Source organism: Dermacentor variabilis, chromosome 4, assembly GCF_050947875.1.
Source record: "Dermacentor variabilis isolate Ectoservices chromosome 4, ASM5094787v1, whole genome shotgun sequence".
Lineage (NCBI taxonomy): Eukaryota > Metazoa > Arthropoda > Arachnida > Ixodida > Ixodidae > Dermacentor > Dermacentor variabilis.
This window is the reverse complement of record NC_134571.1, coordinates 47,704,227-47,726,838: the sequence shown is the minus strand read 5'-3', so window position 1 is coordinate 47,726,838 and position 22,612 is coordinate 47,704,227. Positions and strand designations below refer to the sequence as shown.

General features: G+C 45.7%; 2 protein-coding genes across 4 annotated transcripts in view; both read left to right on the top strand.

Annotated features, from left to right (window-relative positions):
* Positions 1 to 13,722, top strand: part of LOC142579069 (cytochrome P450 3A14-like) — a 32,360-nt gene extending 18,638 nt beyond the window's left edge. Inside the window, exons 7-11 of one of the 2 annotated variants that reach the window (XM_075688905.1) lie at positions 2,081 to 2,189; positions 3,260 to 3,357; positions 8,694 to 8,834; positions 9,617 to 9,779; positions 12,843 to 13,722. In XM_075688905.1, coding sequence (XP_075545020.1) covers positions 2,081 to 2,189; positions 3,260 to 3,357; positions 8,694 to 8,834; positions 9,617 to 9,779; positions 12,843 to 12,920 — 589 coding nt within the window. In that variant the 3' untranslated portion in view covers positions 12,921 to 13,722. The remainder of the gene's footprint in view (positions 1 to 2,080; positions 2,190 to 3,259; positions 3,358 to 8,693; positions 8,835 to 9,616; positions 9,780 to 12,842) is intronic. The other variant, XM_075688906.1, reaches the window with a different exon arrangement.
* Positions 13,723 to 16,773: 3,051 nt separating this feature from the next.
* Positions 16,774 to 22,612, top strand: part of LOC142579068 (cytochrome P450 3A14-like) — a 32,785-nt gene continuing 26,946 nt past the window's right edge. Inside the window, exons 1-2 of one of the 2 annotated variants that reach the window (XM_075688904.1) lie at positions 16,774 to 16,911; positions 21,198 to 21,294. In XM_075688904.1, the coding sequence (XP_075545019.1) occupies positions 16,853 to 16,911; positions 21,198 to 21,294 (156 nt within the window). In that variant the 5' untranslated portion in view covers positions 16,774 to 16,852. The remainder of the gene's footprint in view (positions 16,912 to 21,197; positions 21,295 to 22,612) is intronic. The other variant, XM_075688903.1, reaches the window with a different exon arrangement.

Here is a 22,612-nt window from a genome sequence, read left to right as displayed (position 1 = left end):
ACACCATCAGCACTTGGCCACACCATGATAACTATGTCCAAAGGGCGCGAAGAGCGTGTATGGTACTTGTTCTAAAAGCGGGACTAAATATGTACTCCAAGCTATCCAACCTTTCCGCTCATGAATTGAATCAGGATTAGTATATACATTTTTTGCTCTTCGGTCTTCATTTGGTATGTATTTTGAAGCAGCGGCGTGTCAAGTTTCTGACTGAGTAAAATTTCTCGGTGGGGTCACTATCCGATTATTTTCTGCCTTATCGCTGGCCGGTGGGCTCAGTTCCCATAGAGTTCTTCTTGCTGCACACAAGGCTTGAAATGTAGCTGTTATGAGCATTGCAATACGTAGCCAAATATGTACTATCCCTAGTAACTCGCTTACTGTGGGCCGTCACGAAACATTCAGCTGCGACCATTCGTGCGATACGGGTGTAGTCTGTCATTTATTGTGCGTATATAGTGCGCATATAATCAAGCGTGCACCAATTCTGTTATGTTCACACATTGACGATAGTGTGGGCGGCAGCTTCCGTGCCAGTTGAGGTAGATGTGTGTAGATATCGTGCGCGAAACTAATCATTATGACAGGAAGCAGCGCTTTTCCCTTTGTCATTGCTTAATGATCGGCATACTCACTCTTGCCAACGTTCCGAGGCTGAAGTCCTTTCTTCGAAGGGTAGAGATACAAGCCTGGCGGATGAGCAAATTTCTGTATCATCGGGGAAAGCTGCGTACATATCGAAATAGCGGTAACACGTGCGGACAGTTGCAGCAGCGGTCCGCGAACTTCGCCACATAGATCCATTCCATTCCTTAACATGCCAGTCACTATTTTTGCAGCCAACTACGGCACAGGTCTTCAATACACATGATTCAATCCAGCATGATCGGAGCACAGAGCGTTAGCGAAATCTCAGTTGCATTTCCGACAGCTGTTCGTACAGAAACAAGGTGGAAGCGGTAATAGTTTCGTATTCGTGCGCTGTCACTGAGGACACGTGCGGCGCGCCGCTGAAAGCGCCATCTCGTTTCTCTAGAACAAACTGCTTCGCAAAAAAGGCTCAATAGGAGAATGAATAAACAAACTACTGATGATTATTCCCCCTTATTCTCGCTTCAGTATACTGTCTTTGGGATTACAAGATAGAAGGCCCTTAAGAGACATACTTTCTACGTTTTTGCACGTTTAACATATAAGGGTTTTACACATGCGCGCTTGCCAGTCATGTTTCTATCACTGTCAAGCTAATCTTTAGAAGCCCTAGGATGAAGCCGTTATCGCCTTCTTTTTTCATGGGAAATTATTCAATGAGCAACCTTGTTAATTTGATGCAAACGGATAAAAGGCATGCGTGTGTTGAAAGAAGCGGCCCAGGCTGATGTTTTCGACAGTGATCAGCAGGATGCCTTGACGATGCTATGACTTCTATGCGCGCGTGCGATGTTCTCTCGTTTCTCTTCCTCTCTCTCTCTCTCTTCCGCTCTCTTTCTCTTTTTATCCCCTTACCCTTTCCTTCCATGCTGGGCAGCCAACCGGAACTACCTCTGGTTAACCTCCATGCATCTTTATGCATCCTTTCTCTTTCTCACTCTTCCTGCTCGCCTTATTGCTTGGGCGCCTGTTGATATGAGCGGTATTATATCTGCCACATAAGAGCGGTATCTTATATAACACCTCAGTTTCACGTGTGACGAAGTACATCCCTATAGAAAAAGAAATGCTTCCATATCTTACAAACATGGATTTTTCTATTCATATACACCACATATATATATATATATATATATATAGAGGGAGAGAGAGAGAGATTGCTTACTTGGCCGCCTGATAGTAGTGTTTCTTGCATTGTGTTATGCTTCTCACCCTCAGTCCCATGTTATTTCGCGATAACGTGTTTCGCACTTACTTTTATGAATATGAGCGTTTAGATTGATTTGAAAATTTCGATATTCAGAAGCCCCATATTTTCGCTGTTTGGGTCAAGATTCGGAAGTCCCCCATTTATAGCTCATGCGTTACTTGAGGATGCGGAACCTGACCAGATGTGCTAATGCGCCTTTCCTTTTTGCGCTGGTTTCAGCTTCGACACAACCGGGACTGCCTTGAGCTACGTGACTTTCTTTATTGCCAAACACCAGGAAGTGCAAGAAAAAGTGCGACAAGAAGTAAGAAGTGCACTGGCCGATGGCGTAGGTACTCGCCTCTTTTAGATTTTTTGTGCCTGTAGCCTTAAAAAACTATTTGCAGCCATTACATGTTCACTACCGGTGTTGCATATTTCTAAGAGCTCTTCTTACAGTTACACTCAACTAATTTCAATGAAAAAGTTGCGTTATAGTGGGTTAAAGCTGTACTGCAATGTGAACATACTGTGGGCGTCGTACCCGATTGGTAAACTGCTTGAATGAGTAAAGGCAAGGCGCAAAAGACCAGGACTGAAGAAGAATACAAACGACAGGACCGGGCGCTACTCACAGCTAAATTTATTTCCGCAAGAAGCCTGCCTTATGTAGGTCAGTTAAGCTGAATCACACACGAAGCATTAGAAGTAAAATACAGCAATCTGTCGACCACTCAGGAATCATATTTGGCACAAAAGATCAAATCAGCAAACAAGAACCACACGTGGAGCAGCATGGGAAGCAATTCATCTTGTTACTTGTTATGTCTGATTTTTTCTCCCCGTTGGCTTGGTAATGACTGTGCTCGATGAATTGCTTCCCGTGCTGCTCCACGTGTGGTTCTTGTTTGCTCATTTGATATTTTGTGCCAGATATAATTCCTGAGTTGTCGATGGATTGCTGTATTTCACTTCTAATGTTGCGTGTGTGATTCAGCTTGATTGACCTACATAAGGCAAGCTTCTTGCGGAAGTAAACTTAGCTGTGAGTGGCGCCGGTCCTGTCGTTTGTGTTCTACTTCAGTCCTGGTCTTTTGCGCCTTGCCTTTACTCATTCAAGCGCGAACCAACTAGCCCAAGCAAGAGTTTTACTAGGTAAACTGCGGCCTTGTTGGTCTCATCGCCACCACAATACAACAAACGGAACATGTGGACAAAGAAGGCACGAGGGTGAAGAGGGAGGAGAAAACGGTGGGCAAGTGATCAAGGAGAACTCTAGTAGTGTTTTATGCTCGCAGCAGTACAGACAAAATGGTGTTCAATCTAAACCCAAAACACTTTATGCTAAATGATTGGGCTGTATGTTGTTTCTTTGTAGTGTGTTCATGTTTTGTTTCACCTGTTTTCTTTCTGCTGCAGCAAAAGACCAGTGTTGATTACGAGATTGTTACCAGGAAACTAAAATATCTGCAGCAGGTCATCGACGAGTCACTGCGGCTACTGCCACCTGCTCTTATGTACGTACGGATGCATACTTCAAATGTGACATACTCGAACCTGTTATGTTCAGTGTGGACGATAGGCACGACATGCATACGTGAGGCCTCCAGCTGACTTCTGCTGATTATGAATTGGCTCACGTAAATCAAATAGAGAGAAATATCATGAAGCAGCAGTTGCATGCAATCACTTAGCTTCTCCCTTGGACGATTACCGTGCAGTGTGTCCGCTCAGAAATCATATGGAATGCATGGCCTAGCATTGTTTCTTTATGCTTGACGTCCTTTTTTTGAAGAGTAGGCTGGCGTTGGGGGGGGGGAGTTCCTCTTCCCTGTCAAATATATATATATATATATATATATATATATATATATATATATATATATATATATATATATATATATATATATATATATGTGTGTGTGTGTGTGTGTGTGTGTGTGTGTTAACTATTAATAATAATAATGAACCTCGAGCGCACTCGTCAAAGCAATGCACAGGAAGAACATGTCATCATGAGGAGCATGTCAACTCACTCTCGCACACACACACACACACACACACACACACGCATATATATATATATATATATATATATATATATATATATATATATATATATATATATATATATATATATATATATATATGAATAATTTCTAGAATATAGATTGTAACAGAGCATAAAAAGTGTACACGAAGACAATATAAAGCAGAAGTGGAGAAACAGAAGAAATGATTACAAAATGACGGAGAAAACAACAGATATGAGAGTTTTGTTAAGTTATTGAAATAGCTCTGCAACTCCTTTCAGGAAAATATTGAAATTAGGCATGAAGATATTCAGGCACTCTGAATGGGCGTCTTATGTTGCCTGTACTCTACATAGAAGGTCACAAAAAGCTTAAGGCTGAAAGGCGTGCTGTTTCCTTGTGCCTTCCTGCGAAATGCAAAAGCGCACATTAGAAAGCAAGTGCGAGCAGCAGATTTTTCCATTTATTAATTTGTGAAGAAAAAGAACATTCAATTTTTTGCGTCTACAGGTGAGAATAGGTAACGTGAGCGTCTGTGTTAGCTCTATGAAGATGGAAGGCTTTCGAGAGAATCGATGTTTTTATAGAGATGTGAACCCTTCTTTTTCCACGTTTTCGAGAAGTTCACAATTTGACCTACAACTGCCGCCCCAAACCACAGAGGCGTATACTCAAGAACTGGAAGGCATACGCTCTTATATAAAGTTACAAATCGACCAGGTTGTTTGAAGTCTTTCGTCAGCCGACATACTGTGCCGAGCATTCGAAGCGCACGCTGCCTCGTCTGTTGAACGTGGGGCGAGAAACACGGAGAGCTATCGAAGTACACTCCAAGGTCCTTCATTCCGTGAGCTCTTGGCAGGAGAACATCTTTAATGCTATACGGAAATAAAGACCTCCTAGTCTTCAACGCAAAGATAATAACTTTTGTTTTGATGCATTTATGACAAGCTTGTTTTCAACGCATCATGAGACAAAATTGTCAATGTCCTTTTGAAGAGCGGCGCAATCATTAACATTTTTTTACCGCTTTGAAAAGTTTCGCGTCATCAGCATATAAGAAAATTGAAGAGTTTTGAAAGGCTGTCGAAACGTCATTAATAAACGGCGAGCGAAGAACAGGGCCCAGGACAGACCCTTGAGGAACTCCACTTGTAATCGCATAAACTTCGCACGACTGACCGGTCCCGTAGGCAGCTTCTTATCAGCGCTGTGACATAGTGGTGCAGATTAAGTTGTGTCCACTTTTGAAAGAGTATTTTGTGGCGTACGACATCACACGCTTTACGATGGTTAAAATAAATGACATCCAGCAGTCCTTATACACTGCTTGAGAGACATGCATCATGAAGCTAAAGAAGCTGGTAGTTGTGGGGCGTCCTGATGGGAATCCATGCTGCTGAGTAATGATAGTGTTTTTAACAGAGGATGAAATTATTGATTGCAGAGTTAACTCGAATAATTTAGATGCTGCGAATAGGAGAGAGAACGGCCTGTAATTACTCGCAGCAGTTTTTACCCCTGACTTAAAGACGGGAACGACCCGCGCTGTTTTCCAAGCCTTTGGGAAGGTGTTCGTCTTTAAAGCAGAATTAAAAATACAAGTACAAGCAAAATACAGAATACAATATACAAGCAAGGACCCGTACGTCTAAATAAAGCAGGTGGAAAGTAATCAGGACCACACGAGACAGACCGTTCTAAGCTTTCGATGGTCTTAAAGACAAGTTCCTCTGATACCGATAGACTTGAATCCAGGGGACGGTGATTGGAAAGCTCACTAACTTCGTCATTATACCCTTCACCGTACACAGACCCAAAGTGTAGGGCGAAGGCGCCCGCGACATCTGAGACAGGTTGGCTGTCGCCACAAAGTAGAGAGATATCTTATTTCATATTGTTGATGACTGTTACCGAAGGTGTCTCCGAAAAGACTTTTAATTTTTATAAGTACTAGCTTTACCACGTGCTATATAGATGGAATGATCATGTTTGTAAACACGCTTAGAGAGTGTCCTGTAAATTTTAAAATCTACATGCCAGTGTTCTTGATTTGTACACTGTGCCTTCCTGTGAGCATGGTCTTATAGCTTCAATGTTGTTTTCAGTTCAACAGAAAACCAGTGGGAAAATTTAAAGTGTTTAGCACCTTTTATTGGTATAAAGTTCTTATTTCCATCAGGAATAATATTCGTGAATACGGTGACTTGGTCATTAAAATCCATTAGATCTACTACTGAAGACCAGTCCGAGTTATTAAGATAGTGGCAAAGGCTCACGTAATCTCCGCTTGAGAAATTAAAATACCGAGGTGTTGATGTATCCTTTAATCTCCCGCTACTAGGTATCGCGAATTGTAAGAGAGAGAGAGAGAGAGAAAACATAATTTGTCATGAGATTGGGCGATTTCCTCGCAGGGTGGAGCCCTTAGTTCAGGGCCCCATTGGGTCGCGCCACTCCGCGTGCCCGCCGGATCAGCCGACGCTGCTCTTGCGGGTCTGAGCTGGTCAGCGCAGTCTCCCAGGAGGAGGGTGAACGTGAAGGAATAGGGAGTAGCCCGGAGGGTGTGGGCACTCCTAGGTTCAGTAATATACTGCGGGCCTTGCTCCACAATAGGGACAGTATGAGGGATATTGTGAGGTGCGGAAGAGGTCAAGATAAGAGAGGCCGGGAAATGATTTAGTTTGAAGCTGTCGCCACGCGACGGCATTGGAATGAAATGTGAAGCGAGGGATGATATTTATCTAGCGTAACAAAAGGAAAGTCGACACAGGACACATTCGCAGCTTTTGCGTTACTAAGGCATAGGTCTAGGACATTGCCACAAGATTTCAGAATAATGTTAAATTAGGGCAGACATGCCTGTGTTGTGGCCCCCTATGTGTACTTGGCGTACCAGACATAAGATCAAGAGTTGCACATGGCAGATAAGTAAAAAAAAATTGGCTGAAATTTAACCCGTTTGCCAGGAAATGCTATGCGTATTAACATCACCAATTATAAGTATTATATGGTTAACATGGGCTGATATAACATTTTCAATAGCGGCTAGAAAAGTCATGAACATCGCAATATTCATATCAGGCGCAACTAATACTAATAGCCGATCTAATACTAATAGCCCTACTAATAGCCGATCACTACCAGCACCAAAAATCTCCTTCCAGACAGATTCCGTTGCACATCCTAAATCAGGGCGCCGAACGGATCTCAATGATTTCTTGATCGCAATGAGGACCCACCGCCCTTTGATTTCGGTGAAGATGGATTGCGGTCTCGTCGGAAAACTTGATACGTGGGCCGTAAGTATGAACTAGATGGTATTTCAGGGCACAACCAGGTCTCTGTTAAGGCAATGATGAGGAAACAAGATGAAATAACGTTGGAGAGAAGTTCGTTCCCTTTTGTGCGTAATTCACGAATATTCTAATAGAAAATTCTCACATCACTGATGCTTTTTTTCATCTCGCTGAACATTCTTGAATATCATAATATCGTAAAGTTCACCTGTGAAGGGCTTGTAGAAGCAAGAGTGCGGCCACAGTGGGATCCCTTAGACGCTGACAGCAGTCCTCATTAACAGACACATGAAATAACGCGTAGGAATCGTACTTGATATGTAGTCGAGTGCAGGACAGAGTCTTTGCACCAGCTGCTTGTAGGTGGGCGGCGAGCTGTAAGGGATGGGTGTCAGGCGCAAGCTTTGTCACAAAGATTGCCCGAGGGCGCTCACAACGAGAAGCAGCAACAACCCCTGTGGTGTCACAGCAGCCAGTACTCAGTGTTGGATTTCGCTTCAATGTTGGCTGACTGGCAAGTGGCAGGTCCACTGAAGCAGGTAGGCTCGTCAACTGGTCAGCAGCGGGAGCCTTCGACGAAACAGGCCGATCCATTGCAGGAGGCACGCGCGGCAGATGGTCAGTGGTCTTCGGCGAAGCCGTTATCACAGCATGCGTCGTTGCCTTGGCCGGGTACGCTGACGGCGCAGCAGCAGAAGTGTGCGATGACGGATTGCGCTCTTTGGCAAGCTTGTCTCGTAGAACGCGTACCTCGGCTCGAAGAGCGCCCTAGCTTCGGCTTGCTTTGCAGATGCCTGCGTGTTTTCCCTGTACAACCATGCGTTATCAATTCGCAGCTGTGCCGCAGCGTCGCTGAGGTATGACATTTTCTCAAGCGCCTGAAGAAGGAGGAGGCCGCGGAGGGTGGTCAGGTCAACGAAGGCATCGGAATCTGTCCCCTTGAGAGACGCGGCCGCCCATGGGGATGATATAGTGTGTTGACGCCGCTAAGCCTAACCGCAGAAATGTAGGCCTTCTGGAACAAGTTACAGGTGAATGCCTGCTCACCCGACTTCAGCAGCTTGAGGTCGTTGTGCGGTCACGCAATACACTTCGCATCTGCACGCTTTCCTCAGGAAACACAGCGAAATAATTCCTGTTTGGTGAAAAAATGCCTGGAGCACAAACTAGATGTGTCCTTACTAGGCGTCATCTCAAAAAAAAAGAATTTAATAATTGATATATGTGTCCTAAGTGAACTTGCTGTGGATGGAAGTGGAAGTAAACCATAACGGCACGAGGCAAGGTATGGGATGGAATAAGGCTGGAAGAATTAACGTCGGGCATTTTGGTTGCATAACGCGACGATGGTAATAAGAATCCGTAGACGAAAGTAAGGGATATTGTCAGTTTTTTTCTGTGTATTTCGATATACTATCTACACCAGACAAGCAATTCTGCTTATCTGATGTATTGTCACTGGAAAACCATGATAGTTTGCCTTCATTAAATTCTCATTTTTTTTCTAATGCCTTTTCACAGATTCACAACGAGGCGGGCCAAAGAGGACTTCGAGTACAACGGATTGAGATTCAAAGCGGGAACGTGCGTGATGTCACCCACGTATCAAGTTCACACTGATTCTCGGTACTGGCCGGACCCTTTGGTGTTTGACCCCAACAGGTGCGTTGCCATGTTCATGGGCAATATCTTTCTGAAAGAGCTTCGGTATCCCACTTGATGGACAATGGCACTGCGTTTATCGAAATACGTATTCGATAAGGAGCAATATCATGCGAGGCAACAAACAGGCTGTACTTGGAAAGACCACTACAGGGCTGAATGTGCCTTGATAGGAGAGAGTTGGGGACAAAATAGAGAGGTTACTCCTTGTTTATTCGCAATTGTCCTGTTATGCGTATCCGGGACTCCGATACTTGTGACCAATTTATATTATGCTGACGAAAGCAGAATGTAGGATAAAATGGTTGCGTTTCCAATTCATGGTGATGCTCATCGTAGAGGAAGCGGGAAGAGAAACCCGCATCACTTTCTACCTCACTGTCTCTTGCGCCTGGGTCGAACCAATCACGAACCAAGTAAAGAGAAAAAGAGAGAAAAAGACAAGCAGACAAAGGTACTCGTTGGATTTCGTATACCCTATTCAAGTAATAGGTAGTAAGGGATGGAAGGAACGAAAGGAAGAAGGGACAAAACTTAGGATGTGTTTATTCGAAAGTGTATACCAACACTATAATATGTGACTGAGCTGTCGGCTTCAGGAACTGAAGGAATGCACGAGTCGCTTTTTGGGATTTCGACAACAGTGTAGATGCGCACCGATAACACTGAACCGGTATATGTATGCCAACCACTAGTGGCAGCTTTGTGGGCTCTTGCCACCACTGTACCCATCTTCCGTCCTCATGGAAACACATCCATAATAAGTATTTACTGTTCTTCAGGTTTTCGGCCGAGAACGAGACCGCTATTCCAAAAATGGCGCACCAGCCTTTCGGCCTGGGCCCCCGTCGCTGCGTCGGCATGCGCATGGCGTTGACGAACATCAAGTACACGTTGGCAAGAATTTTAACCAAGTTCACTCTCGAACTGGGGGAAAAACAGGAGGTAAGAGCCGCAAATGTGGTATTTTTGCTGCCACAGGTCAAGGTTTCGCACATTCTTCTTTAATGTTTCCACCGAGGCCTTCAATTTCACAAGAAGCGGATATATAATTATTAGCCGGAAAAGCCTGCCGGTGTATGAGCAAACCCTAACGTCGTCAAAATTTCATCAGCATGCAATAACGTACGAGGATAGTGTAATAGCTACAGAAGCAGACTCGCTGCAGTGCTACAACACGTTAGTCAACACTTAGTCAACACGTTAGTCAACACGTTAGTCTTAAACTTCTGCGCTTGGGGGCAGAAAAGTGTCATAAGAGCACTGCGGCAAAGTCGTCGTTTTCTCCTTGAAGCCGCGCACACCTGGAGAAAGCCAGATAAGCCATGTATTACTTCCAATGGCTGTCAAAACGTTACGGTCATTGCCTTCGTGGCTCATGGAAAGTAAATGAACATACAAGCGAGCCTCATACGACCGAAGAATGACGTGAATACTACTGAGGTCAATGCGCCGCACTTCTGAGGAATACAGGTTTTGAACAACTTCCTTGATGCCTTGCGGCACTTTGCGTCACGTGCCGGCCAACCCGCTTCAAGGAAGCCATTTCAAGGAAGAAATGCAACAAGAGCGGACACTCCCACTGAGCCCAGCGGCCGAATTGATTGTAGCGCACCAAGCGGATGGGATTAACATCTCCCGGTTTCAGTTCTGAGAGCGCGCGTTTTGAACGTCAGCTGGTACACGCCGCGCCGGCTACGCTGATCGGCGGGGCATTTTTTTCGCTTCTATTGCTGACCTACGCGCGGTCTTGGCGCTGAATCGTCTAGTTATTTAGTAAAAATGATTGCGAACGATCTATACAAGCCTCCACCGAACCTGTGCCACGTGCAATATCATAAACGGAAGACATCTTCTGAAATTATGAAATGTTTAGTTGCTCTATATAAATGCTTGTCCCAGGTTTTTTGTGCATTCAGCCAAAGTTGTGGCGCCAGGTAAGCAGCAGTAGTTGCCGTACGGAGCTCCACCCGACGCAATCAGCTGGAAATATGTATATCACAAGAATGTATCCCTTCGGTATATAGACCCGACGGGAATACTGCGTGTAGAAGCAAAACGTGCGCAAGTGGCGAATGGGCGGCATTTCAAATAAATTCACTTCTACACACATTTCGTAGAAAATAGACTCCTCCCCAACAATGCCATAAAATATGAAGAAAACGTCGGATTTTCAAGCATTCCTTCTTTCCCGGGCATTATTTCCCGCACTTTAGGAGCACAAATACACGGGTGACTGCGCGTTTCTAAAACAACTTGGCTTCAGCCGATGCGATGGCACACCGAGTACACAGAGGTGGCCACAACACAGGCTCTCAGCCAGACCATGTTACACGGTCGCAGAATGCCTTCTACTCGCACTCAAGACAAATGCGTGAGTGCGAAGCTTGTTTTCAGCTGCTCCGAAAACAGAATGCTCGAGTTCTTTGTTTTTGAGCTCCTCGGCGTTATCTTTTGCGCGTCCTGCCGGCGCAAGCAACACAACCCCGTGTTATCACTCTTGGCAATCGTTCGCCACGTTTTCGACAAGCGTGAGTACCGAAAGAAGATATATGTTGTTGCAGGGCCATAAAAAGTGTCACGAACTTGTGCCACTAAGATTCAGCACACGCCGAACGGACTGCCTCACCAGGGTCGAGCTACTTCGCGCTAACTGCGGCACAACGCCAGGCGCACCGCGCGTACACCTCAGAAGTATTTCAAAAAGTAGCCAAAATTAATTACAATAATGTTGGGGGCCAGGGAAAGCGTCACGAGCTTGTCCCGCTAAAAGACTCGGTCGAGCTGCTTTTCGCTAACTCGGCGAACTTCACGTGACTTTAGCGGTACACACTCGTCAACCGCAGCACAGCCGAACTGCGTCTGCGACTTCTCACGCGCCGTGCACGCATTCGACACGGCGCTTTGCTTCCTTGGCGTCGGGCGATGGGAGGCACCCCACAAAGCCTCCAAAGCACAACATTCTAAAGAAATTCTGCTGCAGCTCAGACGAGCAGATATACTACGGCGCCTTGCATTCACCAACAGGGCTTCGCGTTTTGTACTACCCGAATCCGATAAGCTCAGTATGGAGGGTTCCGTTGACCAGCGTTCCCGCTGCGCATCCTGGGCAGCCCGTCACGCTCAAACTGTGGGTGCGAGGGAAACAATGTGGAGGTGAGCCGAGAAGGGTGATGTAGGGTTACTGTGTCTTGATGGCTTGATGCGCGTCATCGTTCCGTGCTCCCAGTGCTAGAGATCGCGTGATCAAACGCCCGCTAGGGGAGGAGAGCACACGTCTCCTCCTCTAGCCCATCCGTGACTGCCTGCGTGACGGAGCGCATACTTAGCACCTGCGCTGTACCTTCTAGGTAATCTGCTGCAAGCACAAAGGCTAAGGGAGAACAGAGATGTTTAAACGATGGATTCGTGCGCGCTCTTTTCGCGCGCATCTATGGTGCTTTTAGGTCGCATAGCATCAAGTTGCTTAGGCGCAGTTAAGCAAGATGCAGCATCAAGTGGTTTCTCGCCGCTGCCCGCACTCTTCATCACGCGAGTGTCGTGACAGCGAGTGCTCATGGCTATCGAGTGAGATATGTTCATGGTTGGCAGTGCATCAGTGACACCATGCTTGTCTATTGCAGTTCACACCGCCGATAAAACTAGGAACCGTACTTCCTATATTTATCTAATACTTTGCTATCGCTATTGAAGAGTATCTCAGAGCGCCCACAGATATAGTCCTGCATTGCTTTTTCTTTTCTACCCCTTTCTCTCACATTTCACCCGCATTTCTCACTTCTCCGGTACAGCGTAGCCAACCAGAGCTATACCCTGGTTAAGCTCCCTTTCTTCCCTTGGCTTTTATCTCTGTCTCTGCTGCTGTCGTTATCGATGCTTCACTTCTTTGGGGAAAATGTAGCTTTATTGCGTTTCTTGGTATCAGAATTTTATCCATATCGTGTAAACAGGAAAGTGGCGCTGTTCTACCACCATCATCGATTTTTTATTTATTCTTTCTTTTTTCAGAGTAGTTTGGAACTCGCTGGCCATGGCATGGCTTCAGTCCCGGTAAAGGGACTTTGGATAATATTTCGTCCACTGTAACAAAACACGGCCGCCTCCACAGCTACCAGCTCTTCCCATCGCCAGAGCATCAAGTAGTCTACATTGATTAGTATACTACACCGTGTACGTACCAACGGCATACAATGCCCTCCGAGGCACCTTTTTATCCTTGACAGTACTGGGTAGTAATTGCATTATGTTGCGGCTTTGAGCTATGCCTTCCGGAAATGTTGATGTCAGAAGGCATATTCATAAAACGGCGCTTTGGCCAGCTCTTTGAAGTAGATAAGGAGATGACAGTACATATCGTTGGACAAAGAACATAGACAAATAGAGTAATCCCGACTATCTGCCGAAAGAGAGAGTGAGAGAGGAGAGGAGAGATAGCGCAGAGGCAGTGAGATAAACTAAGCCCGGATCGCTACCCTGCATCAGGGAAGGGGGGGGGGCAAAAAACTGGAAGAAGATAATAAATGGTCAAAGTATGCGCGCACATAGATGCATACGCCTGGCGAAAGCCGAGAGAAAGTCGTAGGCCCCGCGACTTGTGCCAGAATCGCCGCTTGAGAGGAATTTGACCGCTTGCAGGGGCACGAAGCGACAAGTTGCTGAGTAGTACACAGCGGCGCCTAAGTGAATAGCAATCTGGAGAGTTGCTTATGTAAACGTTGGTTCGGATGTATGATTGGGTTGGCTAGGTTTTCTGAAGGGGTGTAATTGCGATGGAACTGCTTAGCGCACTCATGGACTCGGGGTTGCTGAGTCAGAGTCTCTTTTTATTGTCGAACTTTTTTTATTCACTGGAATAAAGGAAGAAAAAAGGTTTTGACACCAACAAATATTACTGGCTGCTCCTTTTGACATAGAAAACACGAAAATGTGTCACACAGTACCACAGAGGCCAAGAAAAAGACAGAAAATGGCACGTTACAAGTTTCACAAAAATGCAGATACACATGCAGCACAGATACACAATTTACCATGAGAGACAAAGCTGCACGGGTTGTTTCAACATCACCGGGTCCGTTGTAAAGTTGACGTCAGTGCGACGAGTTGAACTCGTGAACTCATGATCTGAAGCAGAATCTCAGAGTCACGGAGGGAACCCGTGAACAACGACAAGGTAGGTACGCACGCCGAAAAGCATCACAATATAAGTTACAAGGAGGTAACTTTTCACGCAGTCCTGTGCAGTAACACAGAAAATGATCATCTGCAAACTGTGTTGAACTCTGAAAGTTCATAAGAGATATACTGGCTGAAACGACCATTTGTTAGCTGCAAATAATTAATAAGAACTTGCACTATCTCTCGATCAGTCTTGCGATCGCATCGTAAGAAGCAGGTCAACACGTATTCCTGTGGGGGAAGCCAAAATGCTAGTTTATCTAGATTTAAGTGAACGTTACAGAACTTTTGCGGCCAAATGTAGCTTAAGGCATTTCACTGCGGTGTCCCTCATAGTCAATGAGCGGCTCCCTGGCGTAAAGTCTAACCAACTGCATATTATAATTCCGAACCAACAAAACCACGATATAAGATCAGCTATCGAGGGCACCAGAGGAATATGGTGAGCGCGCCCGAACGTTTCGCAGATTAGTTGTATTGCATATGTTTGAGCAGTAAAGGCCGCTCAAGTCGTATGTAAGAAAAATATAGAACAAAAAATGATACGCGTCGCTTAGTAACCTTCTCTTCCCGTCACTTCCTACCAACAGTTTCTCCGACGTTGCCAAGAAGTAAACGCACGAGGCTTGTGTTCATGCGATGGAGTGCACCCAAGTTAGCACTTTGAAAACTTATTTTCCCCATATGTAAATGGAGCACAATTTGCAACCGCGTGGTGGCAATGGCTATTCCTTCTCGCCTAATAAGTTTTAGCGAGATTTAAAAGAAATATTAGATTGCAGAGACTTTTCCACGCTACTTCGTATCAAAGTTAGTCCTACTCGCCCAGCCACTGTATTTGGAAGCTCGAGGGTTCACTTATATAGCGGCAATACACATTAGCACAAATCGCGTGGTTAGAGGACCTCACCAGTGGTCTCCTGCACTAGTTTGTCAACTATAATACTTTCTTTCTTTCTTTATTAAATCGAAACTTTGGCTGGTTCACTCAGGCTACGCGTAAATTAAGGTTGCCACTTTCCCTCCATAACGCACACACGCGCACGAAACAAAAACATATGCAGTGAACAAAAAGTTATAATATTTTGCATTCAGGTCCAGTGACCTAAACTGGTGAGGTTGTTGGCGTCCCGTTAGGCCAGACCGCTAGGCTAAGATAATAGTCTCTTGAACATGCACTGACATCTTACGTTATTCACATCGCATGTAGGCCACCCACCGTGCACAAAACTTGCGTATTCCAAGAATGTATTACAAGGAAACCGGATATATCAAACGGTACGTGAAATATGCGAACGCGGATGACAGAAACCTTAATGATGGGTGGAGAGGTTAGCATGCTAGCACAGGTTTAACCTATAACAAGAAATCGAAGAACGAGAAAAGAAAACACACACACACGTTCACTCTCATACAAACACGCGCACAAACGAGTAGAAGTGGGCTTCATGAAATGAACAAATTAGAAAGTGGAGTTTTATGGCACCGTTGCCGAACAAAATGTTATCCATTTATGTCCGTTGAACAGGATATGGATAAGATTTTGTTTATTGGCGGTGTCGTACAGCTCCACTTCCCATTTTGGTTATTTCAGGGCAGCCACTATTGCCCCCCTTCCGAGTTATTGTGCCAGTGTATACGGTTTTCTTGTGATACGTTCTTGGAAGAGGCAAGTTTTGTGCCCGCTGGATAGGCTATGCGGTGTGAATAGCATAACATGGCAGTGAGTGTTCAAGATACTACTGGCCGAAGCTGGCGGTCTGGCATAACGCCGCGACAATATTCCGAACAATTTAGCTCACAGGGTCCCCAAATTCAAAATATCATTTTTTTTCACCACTGAAAGTCCATAGAACAAGCGCAAATAAAAAAAGTCAGCAAGAACTATAAAGATAACAAGAATAAGCGACAATTATGCAGCACCCGCATAGGGCAATAGCAGCTCATGCCCACTGTACATTATGCGCATTATTATACACGCACGCAGGAATGTCATATATTCAAGTAGAGTCGAGTGGGTCGGTTTTCGAACAGCTATGAAAGTCATTAGCAGCGGTGTCTTCAGTGTGCTTTGATAGTTTCGATTGTTTTTTTTTTTTTTAAGTTCAAACCTCTTGCCCCACCGAACGTTACGGATATCTAAGTCAGCGTCTTGCTTTGCGGCATGTGGAGGCATTGTTTATGTGCAAAATGTTTTAACTCGTTGCTTGGCAACTCAGAGAATTTTCTCGTGTAGCATACGTTCTTGGGCAGTTCTCAGTGGCGTAGCTAGGTCGTCTGGCACCCGGGGCCCATAGGTCTTCTGTCACCCCCCCCCCCCCCGGTTGTAGTCGAGGAAGGCGAGAATATAGACAATTTCCGGGTGTCTTCAGACGTATATGACACCCCCCCCCCCCCCCGCTCACTGGCCCCTTGCACCCGGGGCCCACGGCCCCCCGGCCCCCCCGGTTGCTACGCCACTGGCAGTTCCGCAACTTATTGTGAACGTCCGCTTAAGCTGTTGGAGCAGAGTACTTCGCGCAGTTCACATGATATTCAGGTTCTGGATCTCAGGACCAGGCCCCAGGTCTTGATGGTTGTGCATGAAGAGTTTCGGCCTTGCAGCTTTCCGTGCGGTGAAAACGCGGCGATACGGTAAGCTAGCTCTCCCCTCGGCACGTGGGTACTCTCCCTAACGGCGCGCCGGAGAGAGTGCTGAGGCAAGGCCGTTCATGACTACTCTCTCCCATGCCGACCGCCAGCCCCGCGAGATCGCGATAGACTCGTTCGTTTCCCCGTAGATGGGTGCCTAGTGCGCGCGGTTTGTAAACACCGCCCGTTCTTTGAAGGCCTTGGTTGCCGCGATGCTCTTCTTGGTCGGCGCGCTCGCCTTGATCGGCGTCTTCGTGCTGGCGATTTTCAGGTGAGATCTTTATTCTTACGCTACGCTGCACTATTATTTGACAACTTCAACTTCACTCTATTCACGTCGCCGCATAGCGTCGTTAGATTTTTTGCACAGCATCGTCAATTCTTCCATTAGATCTTCGAAAAACAACTATACTAACCTCGCGCCAGATTTATCGACGAGAAGACATGCGAACTTTGACATGCCCTACTTTGCAGGCATTAATATGCTTAAGTTCCGTGTTTTCCCCACGTTCCATAGAAGATTGGAATTCCTTACCTCGGTCTATTCGCTCAAGCTGACCCCAAAGTTCTGTATCTGCCATCCAAGATGAATGGTCCTAGCACATCACCCTCATCATTGTATCGTACTTTTCTGCACATAATTTTCCTTTGTTAATACACTCCTGTTATAGCGCTTTCGCACAGCAGCATGTACAAATAAATAAATAAAACGTACTGTGTTTGTGAAAAGTTTAGAAGTTTCGATTGACGAGGAAACTTGCCCCGCTGTGGCTTACGAGATCTGTCAGTGGCTCCCGTAGAGGGGCTCATACAGCAGCAGTTATGGCACAGCGAAGCTTAACGTCGAGGTAAATACAGTGTCCGTTTATATCACTGGAGCTTTAGAGCAGCGAAAATTCGATAGCAGTTCCAATACGTGACCAGACGATTTAGAGATGCTCACATGACGGCATCACATTTTTGGCAAAGACTGTATATGGACCGGTTAGGGACTACCTGTGACTCTTGTACTGCTGTACGGATTTCTGTGCCATCCTCTGGTTTTAATAAGGAAATGTATGCCCTGCAAGAGGCATTTACAGAACAATGAGATTTCTTAGCGACGACGAGTTTTGTTGAAGATTTCCCGTCAAGTGGACTAAGCCAAAAAAGGATAAACACTGTAAGAGCCAGTCCGGCTGGCTACACTGAAATTAAACCAGAAATGCACAGCTGAAATGACAAGTAAAATGTCATCATTATGGTTGATATAATTGACACAAAAACGTGATTGTCGGTAACTTTTTTCATACAACGATATTTATCAGGGACGACCAGCGGTGCCTTCTAAGCACTGCGAAAAGGGTCAGGCTTGTGTCCTCGCAATGTACGATTGTCAGATATACTGTGTAGAGTATATTTTCTTATTGTAATTACGGCATACCACCTGCGTTGTCTCCGTTTTCGCAAGCTCAGCGTGATTAGAATGAATCGATACAAGCAAGAGCGAAGCACTCAATGCAAGGTAATCATTGATTTAACACTCGCAACCAAATTTTAATTAGTTGTTAATTGTAGAATAATCTTTTAGAAGCGTTCGCTTACCATGTATAAGCTAAAGAGTTCCGGTGGGCTTTTTCTTTATGCTTCGTCCTGTTTGCGCCTTAACGATAGAGCTCAGGCTTCAGTTGTCTCGGCTGATATATAACCCTCTATTAAATGTAATCCGGAACGACGCTGTTACAAAAAGGAAATAGAGACACTGAGGCAGAATTACCAAGGCCGTTAGTTCGTAAGTGCTCGTTACCATTGGCTGGCCACATTCGCTAACGATATGTCTAGCATCACGATTTACTAGAATATGCAGTTTTAGCGTAAGAACATTTTATGAATACGGGCCCTCGTGATAAATACAACACGACTTATAAATCGGGACGGAAAAAGACGAACAAGAGTAAAAATTACCCAGTTGCTTGCGAGAAAGAAAAACAACGTCTCATTATTTGGCAGGGTCAGACAGTCAACGAGCTGTCATATTTGCATGAACAGTGATATTTGCGTGAAAAAATAAATAAATGCTAAATAATCTTGCACTCAAACTGAAACTGTTGTCATGAAGATAAGATGACATGCATGCATTCAGTCGTACGTCTGCTTGACGAAGCAAGAAATAATTTATTGATGAAAATAGGATTGCATAAATACCATAGGCGTCCTTGAAATCAAACAGCTTGGAAACGAACGAAGGACAAGTGCCAAGACAACACTGGCACTAGCTCACAACAGAATGTTATATTCCATTATCAAGAGCATCGGCAAATCATGCCACTCATGATTCTACTTCGGTGCAGCGCAAGGTGAAAGATGTTTGGTTCACACAGGAAGCATAGTTTTTATGTATATGACATGCCTCGACCAGTTCGCCGTTAACTTGGTTCCTTTTTCGAAACAGGACCTTGATTTTCTGGTGTCTTCACACCATAACCACTCGTTCTTGCCACTTTGGGTCGCACTGCCGTAAGCAATATACATCTATTCCTGCCATCCTGTAGCATGTACGATTTGGAGGGAAAAGAACTCAGTTGTTCGGGACCTGTAACAAAGAATTCTGACAGTTTGACAATTCTGACGCACAAAGAATTTGTATGGCAAGAATTTCGAACGCGAACAAACTTTAGTGGAGATGTTGATTGTTTGGATTCTTCTTTCTTTTCTTGTTTGAACTGCCAAAGGAACGCACCACGCCTGCAAATGTGTCGCGACGTTGCAGGCTTTCGGCGTATACTAGGAGTAGCACCTTTGCTATAGACAGCTGTTTCCGTCACTCCTTGTCACCAAAATCAAATGACAGCAGCACGACGATGACGCATCCTGCGATATAGAACAGCGCTCTAGTGTTCACAAGGTTAGCGATGGGGGCTTGTTGCTGAGTCATCAGGGACACTTTTGATGCAGCGCGAAACATGGTGTGGAAACATGAAGGCACTACGACGAGTTTTTTTCGTTTGTTTGTTTGTTCGTTTGTTTATGATTACGTAAATATGAAAGTGGAGGCTGGCACCTATATGTGGTGCCAGATAATCCTTGTCACAGGGCAATTAAAACAAAATGAAAGCACAAAACATCCGAGCACACATAAGCACCAATTCAGGTCTGTGATTGCGAAAGCATTAATGTCCAACTGAACGCCGCTGAGTAATCCAAAGAGTTATGAACGCCTCGAGCGCGAGTGACCCCGCTGAGAAGCTTGGTCCGTTTGGTCTTACCGAGTCGCATTTAGAACGCAGGTGACAGCCTGCGCGGGAAGCAACGCACAGCAAACACAGGATTCCGAGAGCGAGGTCGACATGGCGTCGATGCCCTCTCCCATTTTACGGAGCAGACCGGGTGCGCCAGCGCTGCAGCAGGCGTTCATTTTCGCCCGCTTCGCTCCGTCGAGGCGAGCTTGTGACGTGGTGTCGCAGCCAATGGGAAATGAAGCGCCGTTTTGCCCCTACTGAAGACAGACGCCGGCTTTGCTGTTCAATGGGTCATTTGACGCTTTCGCATCAAGAACCCCAAAGATGCATCCCAAACATCCTAAGAGCACGAACATATTCAAAGTTCCACACATGGCTAAAGGAAGGCACAGAAGCGAGCACCAAAGATGCATAGGCATAAACAATGCTGTTGTAAGCGGTCGGCGGAGCGGCTTATCGTACTGCCTTACAGGCAGATGGCTAGCTCGTTCTCTCCCGCGATCGCCAAGCACGCAACCACGACTCCATCTTCCTTCAGTAGCGATGCTCACCACAGCGCCGTGACACCGTAAACAAGTGAAAACATTGAAAAAAAAATGGCGAAGATAGTCACAGCAATCCCCACTAATGTAAAGGAGATGACCAACGGAACTACACGTAACGACAAAACATAACAAATAACTGCAACACTACAAGCAAGACAGAGCTTCACAGGAAGATGAGGAGTTGAAAGTTGAAGTTGTCAACAGAAGGTAAACAAAAGTTGTGCGTGGAGCCAGGATTTTCGAAAGTGGGTCTTGCCTTCATCAGGGCTCTCTGAAAAGACAGGTACCCTTGTCGAAACGTTGGCACCAGTGGGGGACAACTTTTGTTCAACCACTGCTCATCGCATCACTGCACGCAACAGGACCAAACATGTATGGCACGCATATGATCTGTCACATTTAATGGGGATAGAACAAGCGATGCCACTAAAGCCCATGTTTGGACAAGAGTAGTTGTCTTAGCGACGAAGACAAATTCTCTCACGATAACAAGTACCCGAGTCAAAACGTTGGCTTCAGCGGCATTGCTTGATCTACCAGTGTTAATCATTTCGTTTCCACCTTCCTGTGAACCACTGCCTAGCTTTGAACTCTTTGGGAGTCCAAATATGTAAAATTTGACTCAGACGCGACGATTTAACACAAAGCCGCATGCATTAGAATTTTAAAAAGGCATTTTCAAAGCGATAGTGTTAAAATTGATGCCTTCATAAAAAGCAGAAGAAAAAAAAAACTGCGTCTCCCTTGTTGCGCTAAGCACGTCATTTGCTATCTTTCTTTTTGTTTGTTTCCAGATGGCGACAGAGGCATTTCGCTTACTTCAAAGCTCTGGGAATACCCGGCCCCGAACCGAGTCTGCTATGGGGAAACATTCGGGAGTATCACGAAACGGTGAGGAGTTGTTAGGTAACATTACAACAACGCTCACTGCATTTGCTATACCAAAAATAGCCACTATCGCTGCAGCTATGCGTCTAAGCGGCTTTCAGCGTGACGTTAATATTTCCTGGTGTTGTCTGTTTGCTTGTTTAATTACTGGTGGTGAACGGGAAGGTAGGCTACATCAGAGCTGGGTACAAAAGAATTGAGGCTACCTCTTTCTCCGTGTAACACTCATACACGTGTCGCGGATAATCCACAGGATAACAAAACACGTGTCAATAATAGAAAAACGATGTGAATCTCTGAACTCGAGTAGCTCGCTTTTTTCATTCAGCACAATTAGTAAGTTTTGGTGCTCATAACACATTTTGCTCACCTACTGCATCTCTTCATGCCGACCATGCACGAAGGAAAAAAACTGAGAGGCCCTGCCCCTACCACGCGCTAGGAGAAAAGTGCGGAGGAAGGCGCATGGTATATTTTTGCTGTTTCAGCCATGTTATCGGAGAGCAATGGCGGTTTTGTTATTTATGCTGGTGTGTGCTCATGCGTGTGCTGCCCCGGAGGTCTCGTACGGTGGCAAAGACAGGATTGCGTTTAGCCTCCGCGTTTTGTTCCTGCTTGTTTTCTAGACTGGGCTCTCCCGACTGTTGTTATTGCCAGATGGGACTGGTAGAAGTAAAAACCGTGAATCTAGCGAGCATGCAAGGCCGTACACTGCGTACCGCGCAACGGACGAAGGAGGATCTCGGAATCTATTTGCCGCCTTTGGTGGATTCATGCTAACGTGGTATTACATACTGAAACCGGTTTGCTTCACAATAAGTCCGATAAACGCCTCACAGTCCAGTGACAGCTGTGTAGTGTTCCTGCTTTTAACAGCGGACGATGCATTTGTGGCATGTAAGACAGCCACGTGGATTGCTACAAAAGAAGCGGCTGCTTCGAGTAATTAAGGGACGTACCCTCCTTGCCGCTTATCTGTGTGTTTGAGGGGCGCACGGAAGTGGAGGTTGGCGGATGCGGCACAAGAGTGAACAAGGCTAGACAGAAGAACGTACGCCTGCGCGAACAGCAAATGGCTGATGGTCGACCGTAGGGCCGCTATGAGTGTTCGGCACCACGCGGAAGCTACCAGAGAACCTCGTTTCCGTGAGGCTTCACTTACCGTGAGAACAATATATTTTAGGCTGTAGTCAATGCACTTAAGCACGTAACGACGTTCTCCTCTGCCGGCCTCTTCGTCGGCGCGCTGTGGCTCGTCACATATGCGCGGTAGGCGGCGGCCCGAAACTTGTTTGATAGAGCAAAACGATTCCTATAGAGC